This window comes from Bos mutus, chromosome 2 (assembly GCF_027580195.1).
Source record: "Bos mutus isolate GX-2022 chromosome 2, NWIPB_WYAK_1.1, whole genome shotgun sequence".
Lineage (NCBI taxonomy): Eukaryota > Metazoa > Chordata > Mammalia > Artiodactyla > Bovidae > Bos > Bos mutus.
The window spans coordinates 46,184,475-46,205,904 of NC_091618.1; the positions used below are offsets into that span (position 1 = coordinate 46,184,475).

The following is a 21,430-nucleotide window of genomic DNA, read 5'->3' on the forward strand; positions in this document are numbered from 1 at the left end:
ATTGGAATGTTTTAGTTTAACTTTTAGACCATTTATACCTGGTATAAGTACTAATTTGATTAAGCTTAAATCTAACATTCTGCTATTTCTATTTGTCCCACTGCTCTTTGTTCCCTGTTAAATGCATTCCTTATCCTCTTTTGCAGTCTTGTTTATGACTCCATTTTAGCACATTCCACTTACCATTGACACCTTATTAGGAGTTCATCTGTTTCATTTATTTAGTGATTTCCCAAGTTTGTATTTATAAACAAGAAATTTACAAAGAAAAAAAAATCACCTTGGAGTTTTATATTAGCTTTATTTTTCAAGCAGAATTATTACCCATCTTCAGCAAGCTGAGTTTTAAGTCTAAACTTTAATTAGGGATTTAATTAAAATTTGGAAATTCAATGACATGGGGAGAATGTCTATTGTTAGAAAATACAGGAAAAAATGTCAAACTTCTCACTATGTGAAAGAATTAGGACTAAAGAAAGAGTAGAAAGTATCATAAGAAAAACTAACACGATAGCTGCACATGTTATCATAAACAAGGCAGTCAAGTATTTTATAGTATAAGCTAGGTCCCTTACAGAGGATGGTAAAAGTAGCAAAGTCAACTCTTAAAAATCTGGGGACTTCTTTCTGCCCGTGGATGCCACGGAGAAAGCATTGTTGGAAGTCTCCACTCCCCAACCCTGCCCTGCCGTCATGTCTAAGTCAGAGTCTTCCAAAAGCCCTGAAGAGCTGCGGAAGCTCTTCATCAGAGGATTGAGCTTTGAAACAATCAATGAGAGTCTGAGCAGCCATTTTGAGTAATGGGGAAGGCTCACAGACTTGTGGTAATGAGGGATCCAAACACCAGGCACTCCAGAGGCTTTGGGTTTGTCACATAAGTCATGGTGGAGAAGCCTTGCAGCCATGAATGCAAGGCCACACAAAGTGGACGAAAGAGTTGTGGAACCAAAGAGGGACGTCTCAAGAGGAGATTCTCAAAGACCTCATGCCCACTTAACTGTGAAAAAGATTTTTGTTGGTGGCATTAAAGAAGGCACTGAAGAACATCACCTGAGAAATAATTTTGAACAGTATGGGAAAATTGATGTGATTGAAATCATGACTGATCAAGGCAGTGACAAAAAGAGAGGCTTTGCTTTTGAAACTTTTGATGACCATGACTCCGTAGACAAGATTGTCATTCAGAAATACCACACTGTGAATGGCCACAACTGTGAAGTGAGAGAAGCCCTGTCTAAGCAAGAGATGGCTAGTGCTTCATCCAGCCGAGACGTCGAAGTGGTTCTGGAAACTTTGGTGGTGGTCATGGAGGTGATTTCCGCGGGAATAACAACTTTGGTTGTGGAGGAAACGCCAGTGGTCGAGGTGGCTTTTGTGACTGCCATAGTGGTGGCGGATATGGTGGCAGTGGGGGTGGTTATAATGGATTTGGTAATGATAGTGGTTATGGAGGAGGCAGCCCTGTTACTCTGGAGGAAGCACAGAGGCTATGGAAGTGGTGGACAGAGTTATGGAAACCAGGGCAGTGGCTATGGTGGGAGTGGAAGCTATGACAGCTATAACAATTGTGGACGTGGAGGTGGCTTTGGTGGTGGTAGTGGAAGCAATTTTGGAGGTGGTGGAAGCTACAATGATTTTGGCAATTACAATGATCAATTTTCAAATTTTGGACCCATGAAAGGAGGAAACTTTGGAGCAGAAGTTCTGGTCCCTATGGTGGCGGAGGCCAATACTTTGCCAAACCATGAAACCAAGGTGGCTATGGTGGTTCCAGCAGTGGCGGTAGCTATGGCAGCAGCAACGGCAGTGGCAGGTTTTAATTACTGACAGAAAACAAAGCTTAGCAGGAAAGGAGAGCCAGAGAAGTAACAGGGAAGCTACAGCTTTCAACAGATTTGTGAATTCAACTAAGCACAGTGGTGGCAGGGCCTAGCTGCTACAAAGACATGTTTTAGACAATACTCATGTGTATGAGCAAAAAACTTGCACTGTACTTGTGACTAATTGTGTAACAGGTTATTTTAGTTTCTGTTCTGTGGAAAGTGTAAAGCATTCCAACAAAGGGTTTTAATGTAGATTTTTTGCACCCATGCTGTTGATTGCTAAATGTAATAGTCTGATTATGACGCTGAATAAATGTCTTTTCTTTAAAAAAAAAAAAAAATCTGGGGACTTCCTTGGTGGTCCAGTGGTTAAAACTCCATGCTTCCATGGCAAGGGACATGGGTTCAATCCCTGGTCAGGAAACTAAGATCCCACATTAAAAAAAAAAAAAAAAAAAAGAGTACACCTATGTTCATAGCACTATTATTTATAATGGCTAAAATGTGGCAGCAACTCAAGTGTCCATCAGCAATCCAAGTGTTCATCGATTAATGAATGGATAAGCAAAATGTGGTATATACATAAAACAGAATTATTATTCAGCCTTAAAAAGAAAGGAAATTCTGACATATGTAACATAGATGAACTTTGAGGACATTATACAAAATAAAATAAGCCAGTCATAAAAAGACAAATTCCACATGTTTCTACATAGAGTAGTCAAAAATCATAGAGAAAGAAAGTAGAATGATGGTTGCCAGAGGCTGAGGGGGGGATGGGGGTTATTAATTAATTGGCATAGATTTTCAATTTTAAAAGATGAAAAGAGTTATAGAGATGGATGGTGGTAATGGTAGCACAATATTATGAATGTATTTAATGTCACTGACTGTTCACTTAAAAAAAACAAGATGGCAAATTTTATCACAATTTTAAACAATTTAAAAAAGAAACCTATTAGAACATATCCATTTGTTCAAATATATGCTGGCTGTCAGTTATTTGCAGAATGTACTGCTGCCAGTACTCAACCTCTTATGTATTCTCCAAGCCAAACCTGATATGGCTCGACACACTTTTTTTAAGAATGAAAAAGCAGACTGGTACATGTTTTCTTATTTTATTAAATCTTACTAGTATTCCTTAAGGAATAAACACACAGGTGAGTAGGCTACAGTGAAGAAATCTTTTTATAAGAAAGTTAAGACATTAAAAGATATTTCCAGGTATTATCTTCAGTGATGTTTCTTATCTTTTTTCTGGGACTCCAGGTAATATTCAGCCCCTACAGCTACCACAAATGCAGCAAATCCCCACTTGAATCCTTTTAATAATGCTCCAACAAAGGAAACATTATTTGCAAAGCCACCCATGTATCTCCAAGCTTCATTGCTAGAGGGGAAAAAAAAGGGGGAAATTATAATCACATATGACTTATTCATTAAGTAAAATAAATTTGATTTTCACCTTTCTAACAGACTTAAATGCTACCTTATATAAGATAATTCAAGTGGATCACAACAGGAATTGTTCTGTGGTATAAGGTAAGTAGCTCTATATGCTCACATTTCATATATGAAATACAAGAAAAAGCACTTGATGGTTTCATATTTCAGTCATAATACTCAGAATGTTACAGAATTGTCAAATGCAAGACTCACCTTGGCCTATCCATCACAGGTCAGTTGTGTAGCTTTGCCCATGCAAAGAGGAAGTTAAGAGACTTAGGTATTAATCTTAGCTCTGCCACTTTACGAGATACACACCTTTTAGGCTCAATAAATTACTTAATCTGTCAGGGCCTGTTTCTTCTACTCAGTAATGATTACTATCAACCTTATAGTGTCATTATAAAGATTAAACAGAGTAATATATGATGTATTTTGGCACAAAAAGTACTACTAGATACTACTATTACTATTCAATGAATCATTGCTTTCCCCTGTCATATAAGTCTGACTTTAGAAGATTAATTTCTTGCTCTGGCAACAGTTCTTTTGAGTATACAGAACACAGAGAGAAACAAATCAGAAAGCTCTACTGAGAAAAAAGGTCTATCACAAGTAAGGATAAATCATCCTACTTAATGATGCAAGACTGCATGCTTTCCCCAGTTAGGAACAAACTAGGATGTCCACATACACCACTTGTATTCAATATTATATTAGCAGTGTTAGACAGTGCAATAACTCAAGAAAAAAAATTGAAAGAAAAGTGTGGTCTTTGTAGATGAAATCATTTTCTATGAAGTAAATTCTAAGAAATCTCTGAGAAACATCTGCTAGAACTAAAAATTCAATTTAGCAAGGTAACAAGATAAAGTCAATATATAAAAAGAAATTATATTTTTATATACCAGCAATGAACACCTGGAAACAGAAGTTTAAAAATACTATTTATCATAGCATAAAAATATGGAATAATTCAGGATAAACTTAACAAAATATGTACAAGACTGTATAAAAACTGCTAAGAAAATTAAAGGGGATCTAAATTGTCCATGGACTAGATGATTCAATATTGTTAAGACATAAATCATCCTCAATCGAGCTGAAAGATGCAAGGCAATTCCAATTAAAATCCAAGCAGGGTTTTTTGCAGAAACTGAAAAGCTCATTCTAAAATGTAAATATAAATACAATGAACCTAGAATAGCTAACATAACCTTTTTTTAAAAATCAGACATCTCATTTTATACTATCTGATCTGAAGATAGTGTCATATTGACAAAAGTTAGACATATTGATCAAGGTAACAAGAAGAATCCAGAAATAGTCCACACAGATATTGTCAATAGATTTTTGACAATGGTGTCAAGGTCAACTAATGGGGAAAGACAGTCTTTTAATATACAGTGCTAGAACTGGATGTTTATGTGCAAAAACTTTAACCTTCATCCTTATCTCATATGACATTAAAAATTAACTCAAAATGGATCATATACCTAAATGGAAGAAAGAACACTATAAAAGCTTCCAGAATAAAGATTAGGAAAATCTTGGGATGCAAAAAGCACAAACCATAAAAGAAAAAAATGTTAAATTGGGACTTCATCAATATTTAAAACTGTCTTAAAGACATTATTAAGAAAATGAAAAGATAAGTCATACTCTGGGAAAAAATCTACAAAACTTTTATCTGATAAAGGACTTGGGGACTTCCCTGGTGGCCCAGTGGTTAAGGCTCTGTGCTTCAACACAGAAGGCCTGGGTTTGATCCCTGGTTGGGGAACTAAGATTCCCACATTCAGTGGGACCAAAATAAATAAATAAATAAATAAAATCATTTAAAGCAACATATATATACTCTTATAATTCAACAAAAGAAAAACATTCTGATAAATAAAATGGGCAAAAGATCTGAATAGACATTGCACCAAAGAAAAAATACAAATGGAAAATAAGCATATGAAAAGATTCTCATGATCTTCATTCTTCATGGAAATGCAAATTAAAACCAAAGAGATGTTACTATCACATTCACTAGAATGGTTAAAATTAAAAGGCTGATAATACCAAGTATTTTTTTTTGGCCACACCACAGGGCATGCTGGATCTTAGTTCCCCAGCCAGGGATTGAACCCACACCCCCTACAATGGAAGCACAGAAGCAGAAGCATGGAGTCTTAACCACTGGACAGTCAGGAAAGACCCGATACCAATTATTAATGAGGACACTGAACAATTGAAATTCTCATACATTGCTGGTTGAGAATGCAAAATGGTACAACCATTTTGTAAAACAGTTTGGCAGTTTTTCATTTAAAAAACAAAACAAAACAAAAAAACACTTTTCAAATGATTCCGAAATCCCACTGTTAGGTATTTATCCAAGAGAAATAAAAGCGTATGCTCACACAGATTTGTACTTGAATGTTTAGAGCAACTTTACTCATAATAGCCCAAAACTGATAACCCAGATGGAACTGGTGAACAGTACACAAAATGACGTATATGCATAAGTGGAGCAGTACTCAGCAATAAAAAAGGAAGAAACTATGCTATAAGTTAACAATGTACCTGAGTCTCAAAAGCACTATGCTAAGTAAAGGTGGCCAGAACAAAAGGTTATAGATTGTATAATTCCAATTGCATGAAATTCTGGAAAAAGCAGATCAAGGGTTGCCAGGATCCAGGGGCAGGATTGCACTGAGTACAAAGGATCATGAGGGAGCTTTTTGGTATGCTAGAAGTATTCTGTATCATGACTGTGGTAGTGGTCACATAACCGTACATATCTGTCAAAACGCACGGAATGATACGTTTAAAATAGGGTCAATTTTACTGTAAGTGATATTTTAATAAAGCTGATCTTAAAACTTAAATGTAAAAAGACATTTTCACTGATTTTTTTTTTTAAAGAATATATTGAAAAGGAACATAGATAGTCTTTCTCTAGGATAAATTCTATCTAAATCATTTGACTGTTCTTACCGGCCCCATGGATCCCTTAGTCCTCGTGCGGCCAGTTTCTCTTGGACAGTTTCTAATGGTGTCCCTTCTATCTTCCATTGTTTATAATCTGGAAGTTCCATTTTACTAGGACCATGTTCATGTCCATGTCCGTGGGCCATGTCTATAGAAAAAGTTAATTTAAGGGAGAAATACATACATTACAGATATCAAGTACTCAAGTTTACTTTTTTTTTTAAGGCAAAACATTTAAAGTGACTTTTAAAAAGACAGCCAATACTTGAAAACTTGAAGTTAAGAAATTTTATTAAAGTGTCTTATTACATAACTAGTAAATGTTCACTGTTTGGAAATGTACATACACGAGATATAAAAAGAGCCCATCACTAAAAGAAAACATTTACTATTTGGTTTCTTTCTTAATTATAATAATAGCAAACACTTACCATGCCCTATGTGCCAGGTGCACTATGTTAAAGCGATCTAAGTGTCGACTCTGTTACAGTCTTCCTAAAACAACTCTTTGAACTTAGATTACTATTATTATCTTCATTTTATAGGTGAAGCCAAAGAGGCTCCAAGAAGCTAAGTACCTTCCTGAGGGAAACAAAAACAGTCAATGGTACAGCTGGGCTTTGAACCTTAAAGCTTCATTTCAGAGCCCTCACACCTAACTTTTAAGCAATCCTGTCTACTTTTTTTTTTAGTCTTTCACAGTGCATGAATATGTATAATAAAATATCGTACATACTGTTTCGTTACTTGCTTTCTTCAGACAATTTTTTAAAACTGCAGTATTACTATGGTTAATATATACAGATCACATGAACTTTTTCTGTGAAGAGCCACACGGTAAATATTTTAGGCTATGTTGGTCACGAGATAAAATCAAGGATATTATGTAGATACTTATATAACAGGAGAGAACAAATTTCCATAAATATCTTACTGATATAATTCAAAATATAACAGCTGAGTATAATTTTTGTAATACAAGTCTTCTGATGAAAAAAAAAATGCAATTCCCTTTCAGTGGGTAACATTTTGTTTAACTGGGGCTCAAAGTTTAGTGTTCCTTAGTATCAAATTGATTGTAAATGTTCATCTGTAAAAATTCTTCTTAGCTCACTGGCCACATAAAAACAGGCAATGGGCTGAGTTTGGCCAGCAGGCTGTAGTTTGCTGACTCTTGTAGTGGATTAACAGAGACTTTTAAAAACAATTTTTATTGAAATATAGTTGACCTACATGTGTTGGGCTTCCCCAGTGGCTCAGTGGTAAAGAATCCACCTGCAATGCAGGAGATGTGGCTTCAATCCCTGGGTTGGGGAGATTCCCTGGAGAAGGAAATGGCAACCCACTCCAGTCTTTCTGCCTGGGAAATCCCAAGGACAGAAGAGTCTGGCAGGCTATAGTCCATGGGGTCGCAGAGTCATACATGACTTAGCGACTAAACACACGCACACACACACACTATGTTGTGTTAGTTTCACGTGTGCAGCAAAGTGATTCAGATATATACATACATGCTGCTGCTACTGCTGCTAAGTCGCTTCAGTCGTGTCCGACTCTGTGCGACCCCATACACAGTAGCCCACCAGGCTCCCCCGTCCCTGGGATTCTCCAGGCAAGAACACTGGAGTGGGTTGCCATTTCCTTCTCCAATGCATGAAAGTGAAAAGTGAAAGTGAAGTCGCTCAGTCGTGTCCGACTCTTAGCGACCCCATGGACTGCAGCCTATCAGGCTCCTCCGTTAAGTATTCTCTATTTTATATTCTCTTCCATTAACAGAGTCCTTAGGACCCCCTTTTAATTGATAAGTTTGCTTAAATAAAATTGCCCCCAATAGGTATATAAAGATTTCAGTTTTCTAGTGTTATTTTAAAAAATAATACAGAAATAAACTTGAGCTCAGTCCCCAGCTATATTGTTATGAATTTCAAATTACGAAGGTATAAATTAATAATGCTATACTGTAATTTGTGTAAGATTAGCAGTAGCAATTCTATAATCACTGCTTTCCAGAAATAAAACCAAACCAAATAATTATTACCGTTTTGTCTGCATTTATAACTATAAACAAGCCCAATAATAAGGCAGGATTCCTACACTGCATTTTAGAAGACAGGTAATTATTAGATAGTGTATACTAAAGACATATTATGTGAAGCACTCATTTCATTAAACAATAGTTCCCAGAATATGGGGGACAAAATTGTACAAAGTAATTTTTACAAATCAGCCAACACTTAATATTTTTATAGACATTAAATTGGTTTAAAACATTATTTAAATTTATTTAAAACGTTATGTTGATGATTTCACTTAAAGGAGAATAAAAACCAATACCCAACAAACACAAGTTAAAACTACAACATTCACAGCTTTGAATAAAACATTTAATCCATTATTTCATTACCTTTCGGTGGATTCAATAATATAAAGGAAACAAATTATGGTTTCAGATTTCAGTCTGACTTTTGAGATTCAATACATTATCACAAAAGAAATACTTTTAGAAGCATTTAATTATAATGATAAAATGTTGGCTTCTTCAGATTATGTTTTAAAAAAGTTTTTAAATTTATTTTTAATTGAAAGGATAATTACAATATTGTGTTGGTTTCTGCCACATATGAACATGAATCAGCCATAGGGATACATATGTCCCCTCCCTTTTACATATACATGAGCCTCCCTCCCACCTCCCACCCCATCCCACCACTCTAGGTTGTCAAAGAGCCCTGGTTTGAGTTCCCTGAGTAAAAAAAAAAAAAATTTAAATAATGTTTCATTCCAAAAATCTCTGGATTACAAGGCAAATTCTTTTTTTGGAAATACCAATTCTAGAACATTAAACCTACTAAAGTATCAATGTACTTTAGAAGAAAATACAAAACCAAAGGTTAATTTTTTATTAAAAAACTTGATTTTTAAAATAAAAATTGAAATATTACTATGGTATGAAGGCTATCTCAAAGTTATAATACTACTATGCTCAAAATATTAATTTGGAAGATAAATCTTTGAAAAAAAAGTAAGTATACATGAACACTCATTCTCCTAAACTAATTTCCTCTAATAAATTCAATGTATTTTCTCTTCTATCGAATTAAAATACTTCAGAAAGAGTCCCTTCATAGGGATTTACTAAATATTTCAACAAATTTTCAAAAAGAACAAAAAGTTGAACAATATTTTTAGGGAAGCTTCATTTACTCTTAAAAATTATTTCTACTTCACAATAGCCATAAATCAAACAATGATATCCTGATCTTGGAATTCTACTGAAATGCAGACTTTGGTGCTGTACAGATCTGGTATTAAACCCTGAGTGCACCATTAACAGCTGCAAAATCCTGGTCAAATCATTTTAATCTTGCTGAACTTTAGTTTCTTCATATAACATGAAGTTAGAACCAACCTTGCAAGACTGTAAGAACACACTGTGATGATGTGACTTACACTTTCACACTCAGGTAGTGAGAATGCAATTTAACACAACCACTGTAAAAAAATTTGGTATGACCAGAAAAGTAAACATTTGAATATCGTGCATGTGTGCACGCTCAGCTGTGTTGACTCTGTGCGACCCCATGGACTGTAGCCTGCCAGGCTCCTCTGTCGATGGAACTCTCCAGGCAAGAATACTGTGGGTTGCCATTTCCTCCTCCCTCAGGGGATCTTCCCAACCTAGAGATAGAATCTGCATGTCCTGCACTGGCAGGTTGATTTTTGTTTTGTTTTGTTTTTTTTTAACAACTGAGCCCCATGGGAAGTCCCTTGAATATCTTATGGCCTAGCAATTCCAGTCATAGGCACTGTGTTTTTATATATATAAACAGCATATTCTGTAAGGATAAAATAAAATACATCAATTTTGAAGACAGCATGAAGAAAATGCATTTCATTAGTAGCTTTTAATACTGAGTACATCTTAAAATGATAGTATTTTGAATATATATACTGGGCTACATAAAATATACTATTAAAAATAATTTTATGTTTCTTAACCAACACAACATTGTAAAGCTATTACCCTCAAATTAAAAGCAAATAAATTTTAAAAATTAATTTTGTTTTTTTATACTTTTTTAATATGGCTATTAGAAAATTTTAAGTACGTGGTACTTAAAATAACCACAGTATTATATCTGCATTAGACAGCACTGCTCTAGAGAACCTCTTGCATCTGTATAACAGTTTTATATTATAAGAATCTTTCTAGTCATATTATTTATGCTTGCCCCAAACTGTAAACAACTCAAATTTACAACCATAGAAGAGTATGAATGAATTTCACAAACAATGAGCAAGAAGTGAGTCAGAAAAAATATATATAACTTTTAATGTCATTTATATAAATGAAAAAAAAACCTAACAATTCATTTTTTAGGAATGCATCATGGAAAAAATTTAAGTGAAACAAGTACATGATTATTATAAGTTAGGAGAGTGGTTACCTCCTGGTGGAGATGGAATCACAGAAACTCATTCACAGAACTTCTAAGGCAGTGTTTTTCAAAGTATTGTAATTACTGTACCCTAAAAGAGCTTTTTTAGACCTTTTTGTCCCTGTTAATCATGTTCTCACCTTACCCCTCCACATGAAATTTTAATACTCCAATTTATGTACTATGGCTTTTTGGAGGGCCATAAACCACTGTATTGTTAATATCTCTAAGGGGTTTTTTTTCCCTCTCCCCCTACCCAACAAGAACCAATTTTCACTGACTTAAAGACAATCATCTCTGTTGAGAATGCATATTTTAAACTTTTGGCAATGCTTTATTTTTTAACCTGAAGGTTGGTAAATAGCTGGGGAAACAATGGAAACAGTGACAGACTTTATTTTCTTGGGCTTCAAAATCACTGCAGATGGTGACTGCAGCCATGAAATTAAAAGATGCTTGCTCCTTGGAAGAAAAGCTATGACAAATGTAGACAGCATATTAAAAAGCAGAGACATTACTTTGCCAACAAAGGTCCGTCTAGTCAAAGCTATGGTTTTTCCAGTAGTCATGTATGGATATGAGAGTTGGACCATAAAGAAAGCTGAGCGCCAAAGAACTGATGCTTTTGAACTGTGGTGTTGGAGAAGACTCTTGAGAGTCCCTTGGACTGCAAGGAGATCAAACCAGTCCATCCTAAAGGAAATCAGTCCTGAACATTCACTGGAAGGACTGATGCTGAATCTCAAACTCCAATATTTTGGCCACCTGATGCAAAGAACTGACTCCCTGGAAAAGACCCTGATGCTGGGAAAGATTGAGGGCAGGAGGAGAAGGGGACGACAGAGGATTAGATGGTTGGATGCCATCACCGACTCGATGGACATGAGTTTGAGCAAGCTCCGGGAGTTGGTGATGGACAGGGAAGCCTGGTGTATTGCAGTCCATGAGGTCGCAAAGAGTTGGACACGACCGAGCGACTGAACTGAACGGGATCAATTGTTTGCTTGATTATAATGTTTACATGTACTTATGCTTTATATAGCCTTCTTATATGTATTAGGCTCCTCTGTCCATGGGATTTTCCAGGCAAGAACACTGGAGTGGGTTGCCATTTCCTTCACCATCTGCTATGTATATGTCACAATAAAAATTAAAATTAGATAAAGTGACTTAAACTGTGTCAAGGAGTCAGTAAGAAGTGATTAATTTCCATTTCAGAGCTGCTCAAATAAGAACAGCATGGAAATTAGTTCAACAAGGAAAGAACATGTAATCACTAATTTTTTTTCCCCACCTCATTCTATCTATGTATGAAGTGAACCTATAAGTTTGGTGAAGATCAACCTCCACTAAAGGGAGCTGGCTCTAGTACAGGAAGAGTGCAGGCATACTTTCCCTAAGAAGGAAATAAATGGGTAATGCCACTTACAATATACATAATTTCACAGTTTACTAAAGACTTTGAAGTATATGTTTCAATTTCTCCTCATTTAAAAAATTGTGGTTACCATAGGAAAATTAGAAAATTAAAGACAAATGAACTGGTTTCACCTTTAGTGTCCCTTCCAGTCCCTGCATCTGTGTATAGGCATTTAAAAAGTGTAATCACACTAAACATTAATGTGATGACTTTGTATCGCCTTTTCACTTTAACTCTGTATCATAAACATTCATGCCAGAAAAATCTTATTTAAAAGTTACTACAGGGACCTCCCTGGTGGTCCAGTGGTTTAGAATCTGCCATGCAATGCAGAGCAACTAAGCCTGGTGTGCCACAACTGCTGACTGCCACAACACTGACCCCAAACACTGCAACGAAAGGTCACGCATGACACAACAAAGATCCCATGTGCTGCAACTAAGGCCCGACTGCAACCAGATAAATAAATATTAAATCTTCAAAAAAAACCAAATAAATCAAATTATACTATACATCCCAGGTGGCTCAGCTGTAAAGACTCCGCCTGCAATGCAGGAGATGCGTGTTGGAGCCCTGGGTCAGGAAGACCCCTTGGAGGAGGAAATGGCAATCCAGTCCAGTAATCTTGTCAGGAAAATCTCCCACGGATAGAGGAGCCTGGTGGGCTACAGTTCATGGGGTCGCAAAGAGCCAGAGACAATTGAGCAACTGCCATGTGGCTCAGCGGCTCCTGCAATGCAGGAGATGCGGGTCCTGGGTCGGGAAGATCCTCTGGAGAAGGAAATGGCTACTCACTCCAGTATTCTTGTCTGGGAAATTCCATGGACAGAGAAGCCTGGTGGCAACTGTCCATGGAGTCGCAAAAGAGCCGGACACGAGTTAGCGACTAAAGAACAACAAACACAGGTTCGTGAGGCAGGCATTGTAAATTTACAAACTTTCAATTCGAGGATGGTTGTGCCATCATTCGATTCAAAGGTAAACCAAAAAACACGGGGTGAGGGATGTTGAGGGTGGCAGAGGAGGGAAAAAAGGGTCTGGACTTAACTACACTGATTTCTCACTGCATCCTTCTACAGCCACCCCTCACTACTCCAGGACTTCATAGTTCTCTCCTGCTAGTTCTTCGATTCTTTCCCTCTTGAGCACTCTCATCATCCTCCATTTAGTCTCTCCCTTTTGACAATCCTCAGAATAGAGTCTCGTTCTTATTCCCGAGCGAGAGATCTCCCAACAGCTCCCCAATTTACCTGACAGCAATCTGACCTCTCAGGACACTCAAGATTCACCCCTCTAGCCAGAGGCAACCGGAAACGGAAGTTGTCACCTCGAGTTACTTACGGCAGGAAACCAGAGGATAAATTAAACATTCTTGCCCTGGGTCACTGATTCCTGGACCAGTGGAGGTGACATGAAGCAGGCCTGAAGTGGACATTTCCCCCGCATATCTGTGTATCTGTAGTTTGTCCGAGGTAAGGGAAACTGTGGAGGACAGAGGGTGGGGAAGACGCGACGTCGTCCTTGCTAGGAGGCCGGAATCTTTAGACGCTGCACAGGGGGAGGGCCGCAGGCATTCTGCTACCAATCAGCGGCACCGTTGTTGGAGCGTGGAATCACCTAATGAGAGGGCGGGTTGTTGCGCTGCAGTTGGCAGGCTGCTGCGGGAGGCGGTGGCGGTAAGAAGCCGGAGGCAGCGGGGTGACAGGTAGGCGGCGGCGCTGTCTTTGGGGGACGCGGAGTGCCAGATAGGGAGGATTTTCTTCTTCTCCGGCCACAGGAGCTATAGACGGGATCTGCCGAGAGTGGTCTGGGAAGGCGTTAGCCCTAGTTTTGGTGGTTCCGGAACCACTAGGAGATAGGTAGCCGCTTGGAAGGGTCGCGAGGAGAAGCAGCCGAGGCGGGTGGAGGCTGAGCCCTGCGGGGCGACGTGGGAGCCTCGGGCGTGGGGGGCTGCGGTGGCGCTGGCGGAGACCGGAGAGAGGCGGGAGCAAGACGGTGTTGTGAAGGCTGGAGGAATTCCTTGTATGGAGCTCAGAGAGAGAAGAGGACGCGGCATTGCAGACACCTGAGAGAAATCCTAGGGTTTGCTTCTACTAGGGCCATTTCTCAGAGTGGAAACGGGGGTAGCGGTGAAGAAAGATATATTGGCGGTGAGATACTTGAGACTCTTTATAGCTATACATTATGTAACCCTTGGCTGTTATTTACCCAAACAACTAGGTTGTCCCTCCTGGGAAGAGGAGGTCTTGCAACCTATTAATGTGTCTGAGTAGTTTTTTCTTTTTTCTTTTTTTTTTTCCCGTTGGTTTGACTGTTTTCTATCCCGGCAGGCTCTGTGGGCGAAGAACCATGAAGGATAGAGTAGTCACGAAGAGCTTATCCCAAATATGGACTTGGGTTGAGAGATGTGTTAGTTTGAGATGAGCGTGGCCAGGTTCACGTTTTGTAGTTCGTGAATTTGTTTTAAGGGTCAGGACTGACTACAATTTTTTTTTTTTTCCCCAAATCTTAAGGGAAGTGGAGACGCTCAAAAATCTATAGCAGAAGGTAAGTGCAACTTGGAAAATGACTAGAAAATTAGTTGGTAATTTTTTTTTTTTACTCCCTAAATATTGTGGACGTTAGAGACTGAAAATGAGATGGTGGTCTGATTTTGGTGGGGGGTTGGGGGAGAAGGGGAAGTTATTTTAAGTACTTTGCTCCGTAAGTCTGGGAAACTAGTTAGGAATTATTTATTTATTAGGTTTAAAAAGTATGTCCTTTGACCCTCTCCGATAGAGGTAAACTGTGTTTACAGATATAATTCTAAGTTTCTGTCACTCATTTGCACTTTGAAATGTAGAATTAAAATGGAATTCCATTCACTGTGTATTATGGAATGACACACTATGTTAAAAACTTGATTTTTTATAGCTTATTGGAAAGCAGTTTTAAAAGAGGCATTGTACATTTCTAAAATGTAAGCTGATTGAAATGTTGCTTTTAGCTTAAGACTATAAAGACTAATGTATTTATTAGCAAGTATATAATTTTCCTGAGCTTTTTTTAATACTGCACGTCAGAAGAACTTTCCAAAATTCTTTTTTTTCCTATTATTGATGATTTATATTAGTATATCCCAGAAACTAAATTAGAAACTTTTTTTCTCTAATTGTCATTTGGTAAAGAGTGTTGGATCATTAAGAGTTTGTTCCGAAATGTTTAAGGATATTTATCAGTATTTCAGATAAAATTTTGATACTTGGTATTTCATTCTTCTTTATCATTTGGCAGGAATAATACTCAGTCACAAAGAACAGTTCTGCTTCTATTTTAGGTGCAGTTCTGTAGTGTGAGTACCTATGAACAAATCTCTGCTTTCATGCAGGTTATGTGTATCTTGTGTGTATATGTATGTGTTTCTTCTTATTATGTAACCAGCCTACTAGAGATGTCTTAGAGAATGGCTGATTCTAAATGGCCAGTAGGTGTCATTGTTGAATGCAATAAAGTTGAACATTGAATAGGAAAAAAGCAAGTGATTTAAGGGACACTAATCCAAATTAGAATATAATAATAACTGGCTGATTATTTATATGTGATTAGAAATTATCTTTTCTAGTACATTTCAGTATTGAAGCTGTTTGTAAGGGATTTGAAACAAAGGCCGTGAAGAAGTATAATTGTTTGCTCGAAAATGGACCTTGAAAGCCTGTTTTTCTAATCCAGCTCTTAAACTGTCTTGACAAGCAATATGGATTAGGATTGTTTTTTTTTTTCATACAGTTTTGGTGTTCTGTAGTAGTTTATTAGGTTTTAGAACGATTAAGGTTTTTAGCTTGACTGGGTTTTATAATAGAAAAATAATGCTACATAATGAAAAACTAAAATAATAAAATATGAGCAGGAAGTCTCCAAACAGGTTATCAGTTGCACAAAATAATACTTTGTTATTGTTCTTTTAATGCAGGAACAGAGGAATTTTTGTCTTTCTTTTTCTATGGCTTAGTTTATTTTGATGTCCAAAATAGCTTCTTTTTACATTTTTATCTGACTAGTAGACTGTGTGTTTTTCTCAGGATGATGGGCTGAACATTCATCTAAAATGTAATATAATGGGTTCTGAAGGGAGCTGGCACAGAAAACTCTAGGCTGCTTAGGGCTGCTGTTAGTACAGCCCCTTACCTGCTATGCTTTCTGCTGTGCTCTTGCCGCTTTGTAGCTCTGCTTCTTTTGTTTGCTATTGATACAATGTTTAAAAACACGATTGGAAAATATTCAAAAAATTTTAAAAAGCAGAGTTGGACCTAATTCAGGAATTCTCCATGAAAGTGAGGAGTTACATATATATCAGAATAATCTTAAGAGTTAAAAGAAAAAAAGGTACACATGCATATCCATTATATCATCTCCACTTTGCTGAAGAATCTTAGTAGTAGGTAGAATATGAGGAAGGTAGATATATTTTGAAGGAAAAATAAATCCCCTAGATAATACAGTTTACCACAGGCTTCCACTTGAGAATCATTTATCTCATTTAAGGCTCTCCCAATGTGGTGTGAACCAGAACAGTAGTTTTAGCTTGAGACAAAGGGCTTCTAAATCTATCAATATATTATAGCTCAATAAATTTTTACCACTTATTGTCATAACTGGGATGGATTTTCTAGCCAGGAGCTAAAGTTGCCGGAAATAAAAATTGTGCTGAATGTTTTGGTTGGAATTAGTTTTTACTTGGCACTTAGCTCCTTTACATAAACCAATCTAATTTCTTGCATTATTCAAACCTGTTCTCTTAATGTCTCTGAAGGCTATCTAGTTCTAAAACTAGAATTGAGAAATAAGAATTTGAAGTTTCTTCTTTTTGGTTGTGCTGGGTCTTTGTTGCTGCACAGGCTCTTTAGTTGTGGAGATCAGGAGCTACTCTCTAATTTTAGTGCGAGGGCTTCTCATTACAGTGCCTTCTCTTGTTTTGGAGTGTGGGCTCTAGGGCTTCAGTAGTTGTGGCTCCCAGGCTGTAGAGCACAGGCTCAATAGTTGTGGTGCAAGGGCTTAGTTGCTCTGCGGAATGTGGGATCCTCCCAGATCAGGGATCGAACCCTTGTCTCTGGAATCGGCAGGTGGATACTTTACCACTGAGCTACCAGGGAAGCCTGGAAGTTTTCTTGATGAAAGGGATTTTCTTGCAATATTGCTATGATATGATGAAGATATAGACTTATCTTTTGGTAAAAAAAAAATATATATATATATATAAAAAAACTTGAAATTGTGAATGTGTTGACTTTGACACAGGATATGTTTAGAAATTCATGATTCATCCTTATAAATCCTAGATGTTCTATTTAGGTGTTTGTCTTCCTAACAGGTATGACAGGTATGAGAAAAAATAAATGTGTGGACTTTGTTTTTGGAGAAAGGAGTAAAAAACTCAATTATGTAATATATTAAGAGGTGTGACTTTGTTTATAAAATTATAATTCTTTCTCAGTTTGAGATACAACTGCAAAAAATGTAGTCATAAAATAATGGTATGTGGCACTTAAATTGTTAAATGGCAAAGCATGAATTCCATAATAGTTATTTTATTCTATTGCAAAATACTGAACTTCCAAAAAGGTTTGAATCAAACTTATCTATCACTTTTATCATTATGAATCCTTGGCTTTTTTTATTGGGGTATAATTGACATTATCCATTGACCCTTGGTATTGCTTGATTCTTATTTAGCTCCTAAGATTTGTCAGTTTACCTCTTTAAATTCCTTTCTACATATCTTTTTTTGGTAAAATGGGTGGAGGGAGTTGGATGCTGAGAGAGGAGTGAAATTTATGCTTTTTACGTATTCTTTTGTACTGAGGCTTAATTTTATTTTTTAATTGACTTTTTAGAGTAGTTTTAGGTTCATAGCAAAATTGAGTATAAAATACAGAGATTTCCTATACACCCTTTCACACATGCATGGCTTCCAATACACCCCACAGAGTGGTGCATTTGTCACAGTTGATGAGCCCACATTGACATCACCCAAAGTCCATGGTTTACACTAGGGTTCAGTTTGGGTGTTGTACACTGTATGGGTTTGGACAAATGTATACTGACATATTAAGACTTTTTAATCAGCTTGTATTCCTTTTATATTTCTTTTTAAATGAGACAGAGAGTGGGGGAGGGGAAAGTATATTACTCTATACCTTATACTTTATAATAGCATTGTAAAACTGATAAAGTGGACATGAAGTGCTGTAAGATCTAAAGTTAATATGAATTTGCGGTCTGTCACAGTACCTACTGTTTTATTGTTTGTGGGGAGAAAAACTAAAGGGAATGATTATTTCTGTTCTTCTGGGTTCTGTTGTCAGATCTCTTGTCATTTTCTACCCTGTCTCTCTGATGTTACTCAGCATATAAATGTGATGATTCTCAAATCTCTGTCTCTAACCAGAGTTTTTCTTGATACCTAGTTCTGTTTTGTAATCTAATTGCCTGCAAGATGGGAATGATCATGCAGATCAGACTGTGCACGTGTGCTCAGTCATGTCTGACTGTTTGAGACCCCATGGACTGTAGCCTGCCAGGCTCCTCTGTCCCTAGGATTCTCCAGGCAAGAATACTGGAGTGGGTTGCCATTTCCTCCTCCAGGAAATCTTCCCGACCCAGGGATCAAACCTGCATCTCCTACATTGGCAGGTGGATTCTTTACTGCTGTGGCACCTAGGAAACCCTGCATATCCCCTAAATACAGCATATCTAAAGTTCGATTCATATTTTATCATCTATCTAATGTGCTGAAGCTGGAACCTAGTGTTAGTCTTGACACTTTATTCATATACCCCTCATCTGAGCAATGCTAGGTTCTGTTGACTCTACCTCCATACTGTTTCTTTGATTCCATTTATTTCTCTCAGTTTCTACAACCGCTGGAAACAGTGTGAAGAGTTAGGACCTAGAGGCAGATTATCTAGATTAGAATCCCAGCTTCACCATTTATAGCTTCAATTTCTTTGAAAAAACAGAGTTGTACAACCCAGAAACTGCACTACTGAACATTTATTCCAGGGAAATTGAAGCGTAAACTCATATAAAAACCTGTACCTGAATGTTCATAGCAATTTTATTCCTAATCTCCAAAAATTGGAAACAACCCAAATGTTTTTCAAACATATGAGTGCAAACATCTTGGACCTTCTAACTCAGTCAACCTTTCAGGTGGATTCAGCTGCATGAGAGAGCCAAGTGAAACCAAGGAACTGTTTAGCCAACCTGCAAATGTTTGCACTCGCATGTTTGCACATGGTGCTGGCTGTTCGTTAAAGGGCTTCATTTCTTCTCAGTGTGGCTTCTCATCCTCTGGAAGGCTAGTTTGGCATCCTTACAGGGCATTCTTAAGGTAGCCTTCTAATAAGGTAAAGGTGGAATCTGTAAGGCTGCAAGGCCTCTTTGAGGATTAGGCTTTGGAACTTATTTAATAGCCCTTCCACCATATTCTATTGGTCGAAGAAGTTCACTAAGCTAGACCAAATTCAAGGGAGTGGAGAAATAGAAAAGGACCTTTCTCTCCATCAGTTTAGGCTGCTATAATAAAGTACCACAGACTGGGTGGTTTAAACAACAAACATTTATTTCTTACAGTTCTTGAACTTGGGAAGTCCAAGATCAAGGTGCCAGAAAATTTACGGCAGCTGGCAGACTGTCAGAAAATTTAATGACCCATTTCCTATATCTGAGATGGCTGCCTTCTCATTGTGTTTTAACATGTGAGAGAGCTCACTGGGGATCTTTCTTATAAGGGCACTAATCCCATTCATGAGATGCTACCCCATGAGCTAATCGCCCCCCCACCAAAGGCCCCACCTCCTAATCACATTGGGGGTTAGTATTTCAGTATATGAATTTTCAGTTCAGTTCAGTCGCTCAGTCGTGTCCGACTCTTTGCGACCCCGTGAATTGCAGTAGGCCAGGCCTCCCTGTCCATCACCAACTCCCGGAGTTCACTCAAACTCACGTCCATCAAGTCGGTGATGCCATCCAGCCATCTCATCCTCTGTCGTCCCCTTCTCCTGCCCCCAATCCCTCCCAGCATCAGAGTCTTTTCCAATGAGTCAACTCTTCGCATGAGGTGGCCAAAGTATTGGAGTTTCTGCTTTAGCATCATTCCTTCCAAAGAACACCCAGGACTTATCTCCTTTAGGAGGGACTGGTTGGATCTCCTTGCAGTCCAAAGGACTCTCAAGAGTCTTCTCCAACACCACACTTCAGAAGCATCAATTCTTCGGCGCTCAGCTTTCTTCACAGTCCAACTCTCACATCCATACATGACCACTGGAAAAACCACAGCCTTGACTAGACAGACCTTTGTTGGCAAAGTAATGTCTCTGTTTTTCAGTATGCTATCTAGGTTGGTCATAACTTTCCTTCCAAGGAGTAAGCGTCTTTTAATTTCATGGCTGTAGTCACCATCTGCAGTCATTTTGGAGCCCCCAAAAATAAAGTCTGAGACTGTTTTCACTGTTTCCCCATCTATTTCCCATGAAGTGATGGGACTGGATGCCATGATCTTAGTTTTCTGAATGTTGAGCTTTAAGCCAACTTTTCACTCTCCACTTTCACTTTCATCAAGAGGCTTTTTAGTTCCTCTTCACTTTCTGCCATAAGGATGGTGTCATCTGCATACCTGAGGTTATTGATATTTATCCCGGCAATCTTGATTCCAGCTTGTGCTTCTTCCAGCCCAGCGTTTCTCATGATGTACTCTGCATAGAAGTTAAATAAGCAGGGTGACAATATACAGCCTTGACGTACTCCTTTTCCTATTTGGAACCAGTCTGTTGTTCCATGTCCAGTTCTAACTGTTGCTTCCTGACCTGCATATAGGTTTCTCAAGAGGCAGGTCAGGTGGTCTGGTATTCCCATCTCTTTTAGAATTTTCCACAGTTTATTGTGATCCACACAGTCAAAGGCTTTGGCATAGTCAATAAAGCAAAAATAGATGTTTTTCTGGAACTCTCTTGCTTTTTCCATGATCCAGCGGATGTTGGCAGTTTGATCCCTGGTTCCTCTGCCTTTTCTAAAACCAGCTTGAACATCTGGAAGTTCACGGTTCATGTATTACTGAAGCCTGGCTTGGAGAATTTTGAGCATTACTTTACTAGCATGTGAGATGAGTGCAATTCTGCAGTAGTTTGAGCATTTTTTGGCATTGCCTTTCTTTGGGATTGGAATGAAAACTGACCTTTTCCAGTCCTGTGGCCACTGCTGAGTTTTCCAAATTTGCTGGCATGTTGAGTGCCGCACTTTCACAGCATTATCTTTCAGGATTTGAAGTAGTTTAGATGGAATTC

At 37.8% G+C, this 21,430-nt stretch overlaps 2 protein-coding genes and 1 pseudogene across 5 annotated transcripts in view; 2 read left to right on the forward strand and 1 right to left on the reverse strand.

Moving 5' to 3' along the window:
• Positions 1-693: 693 nt before the first annotated feature.
• On the forward strand, positions 694-1,820 carry LOC102284204 (heterogeneous nuclear ribonucleoprotein A1 pseudogene; annotated as a pseudogene).
• A 1,110-nt stretch (positions 1,821-2,930) lies between these two features.
• NDUFB3 (NADH:ubiquinone oxidoreductase subunit B3) lies at positions 2,931-13,613 on the reverse strand. 2 transcript variants are annotated; one of them, XM_014482961.2, is made up of 3 exons: positions 13,452-13,613; positions 6,258-6,399; positions 2,931-3,216 (listed from the first exon to the last, which is right to left on the reverse strand). In XM_014482961.2, the coding sequence occupies exons 1-3, from the start codon at positions 13,543-13,545 to the stop codon at positions 3,060-3,062; spliced, it is 393 nt and encodes a 130-aa protein (XP_014338447.1). In that variant the 5' UTR covers positions 13,546-13,613; the 3' UTR covers positions 2,931-3,059. The 2 variants fall into 2 exon arrangements, with proteins under 2 accessions (XP_014338447.1, XP_005909894.1); XM_005909832.3 differs by having other exon boundaries at positions 13,361-13,501.
• A 122-nt stretch (positions 13,614-13,735) lies between these two features.
• HYCC2 (hyccin PI4KA lipid kinase complex subunit 2) overlaps positions 13,736-21,430 on the forward strand; it is a 59,505-nt gene continuing 51,810 nt past the window's right edge. For 2 of the 3 annotated variants that reach the window (XM_070388287.1, XM_070388302.1), the window contains exons 1-2: positions 13,736-13,815; positions 14,624-14,657. The gene's annotated coding sequence lies outside the window, so the exon portion shown is untranslated. Of the gene's footprint in view, positions 13,816-13,838; positions 14,261-14,623; positions 14,658-21,430 lie in introns of those variants that run through there. The other variant, XM_070388295.1, reaches the window with a different exon arrangement.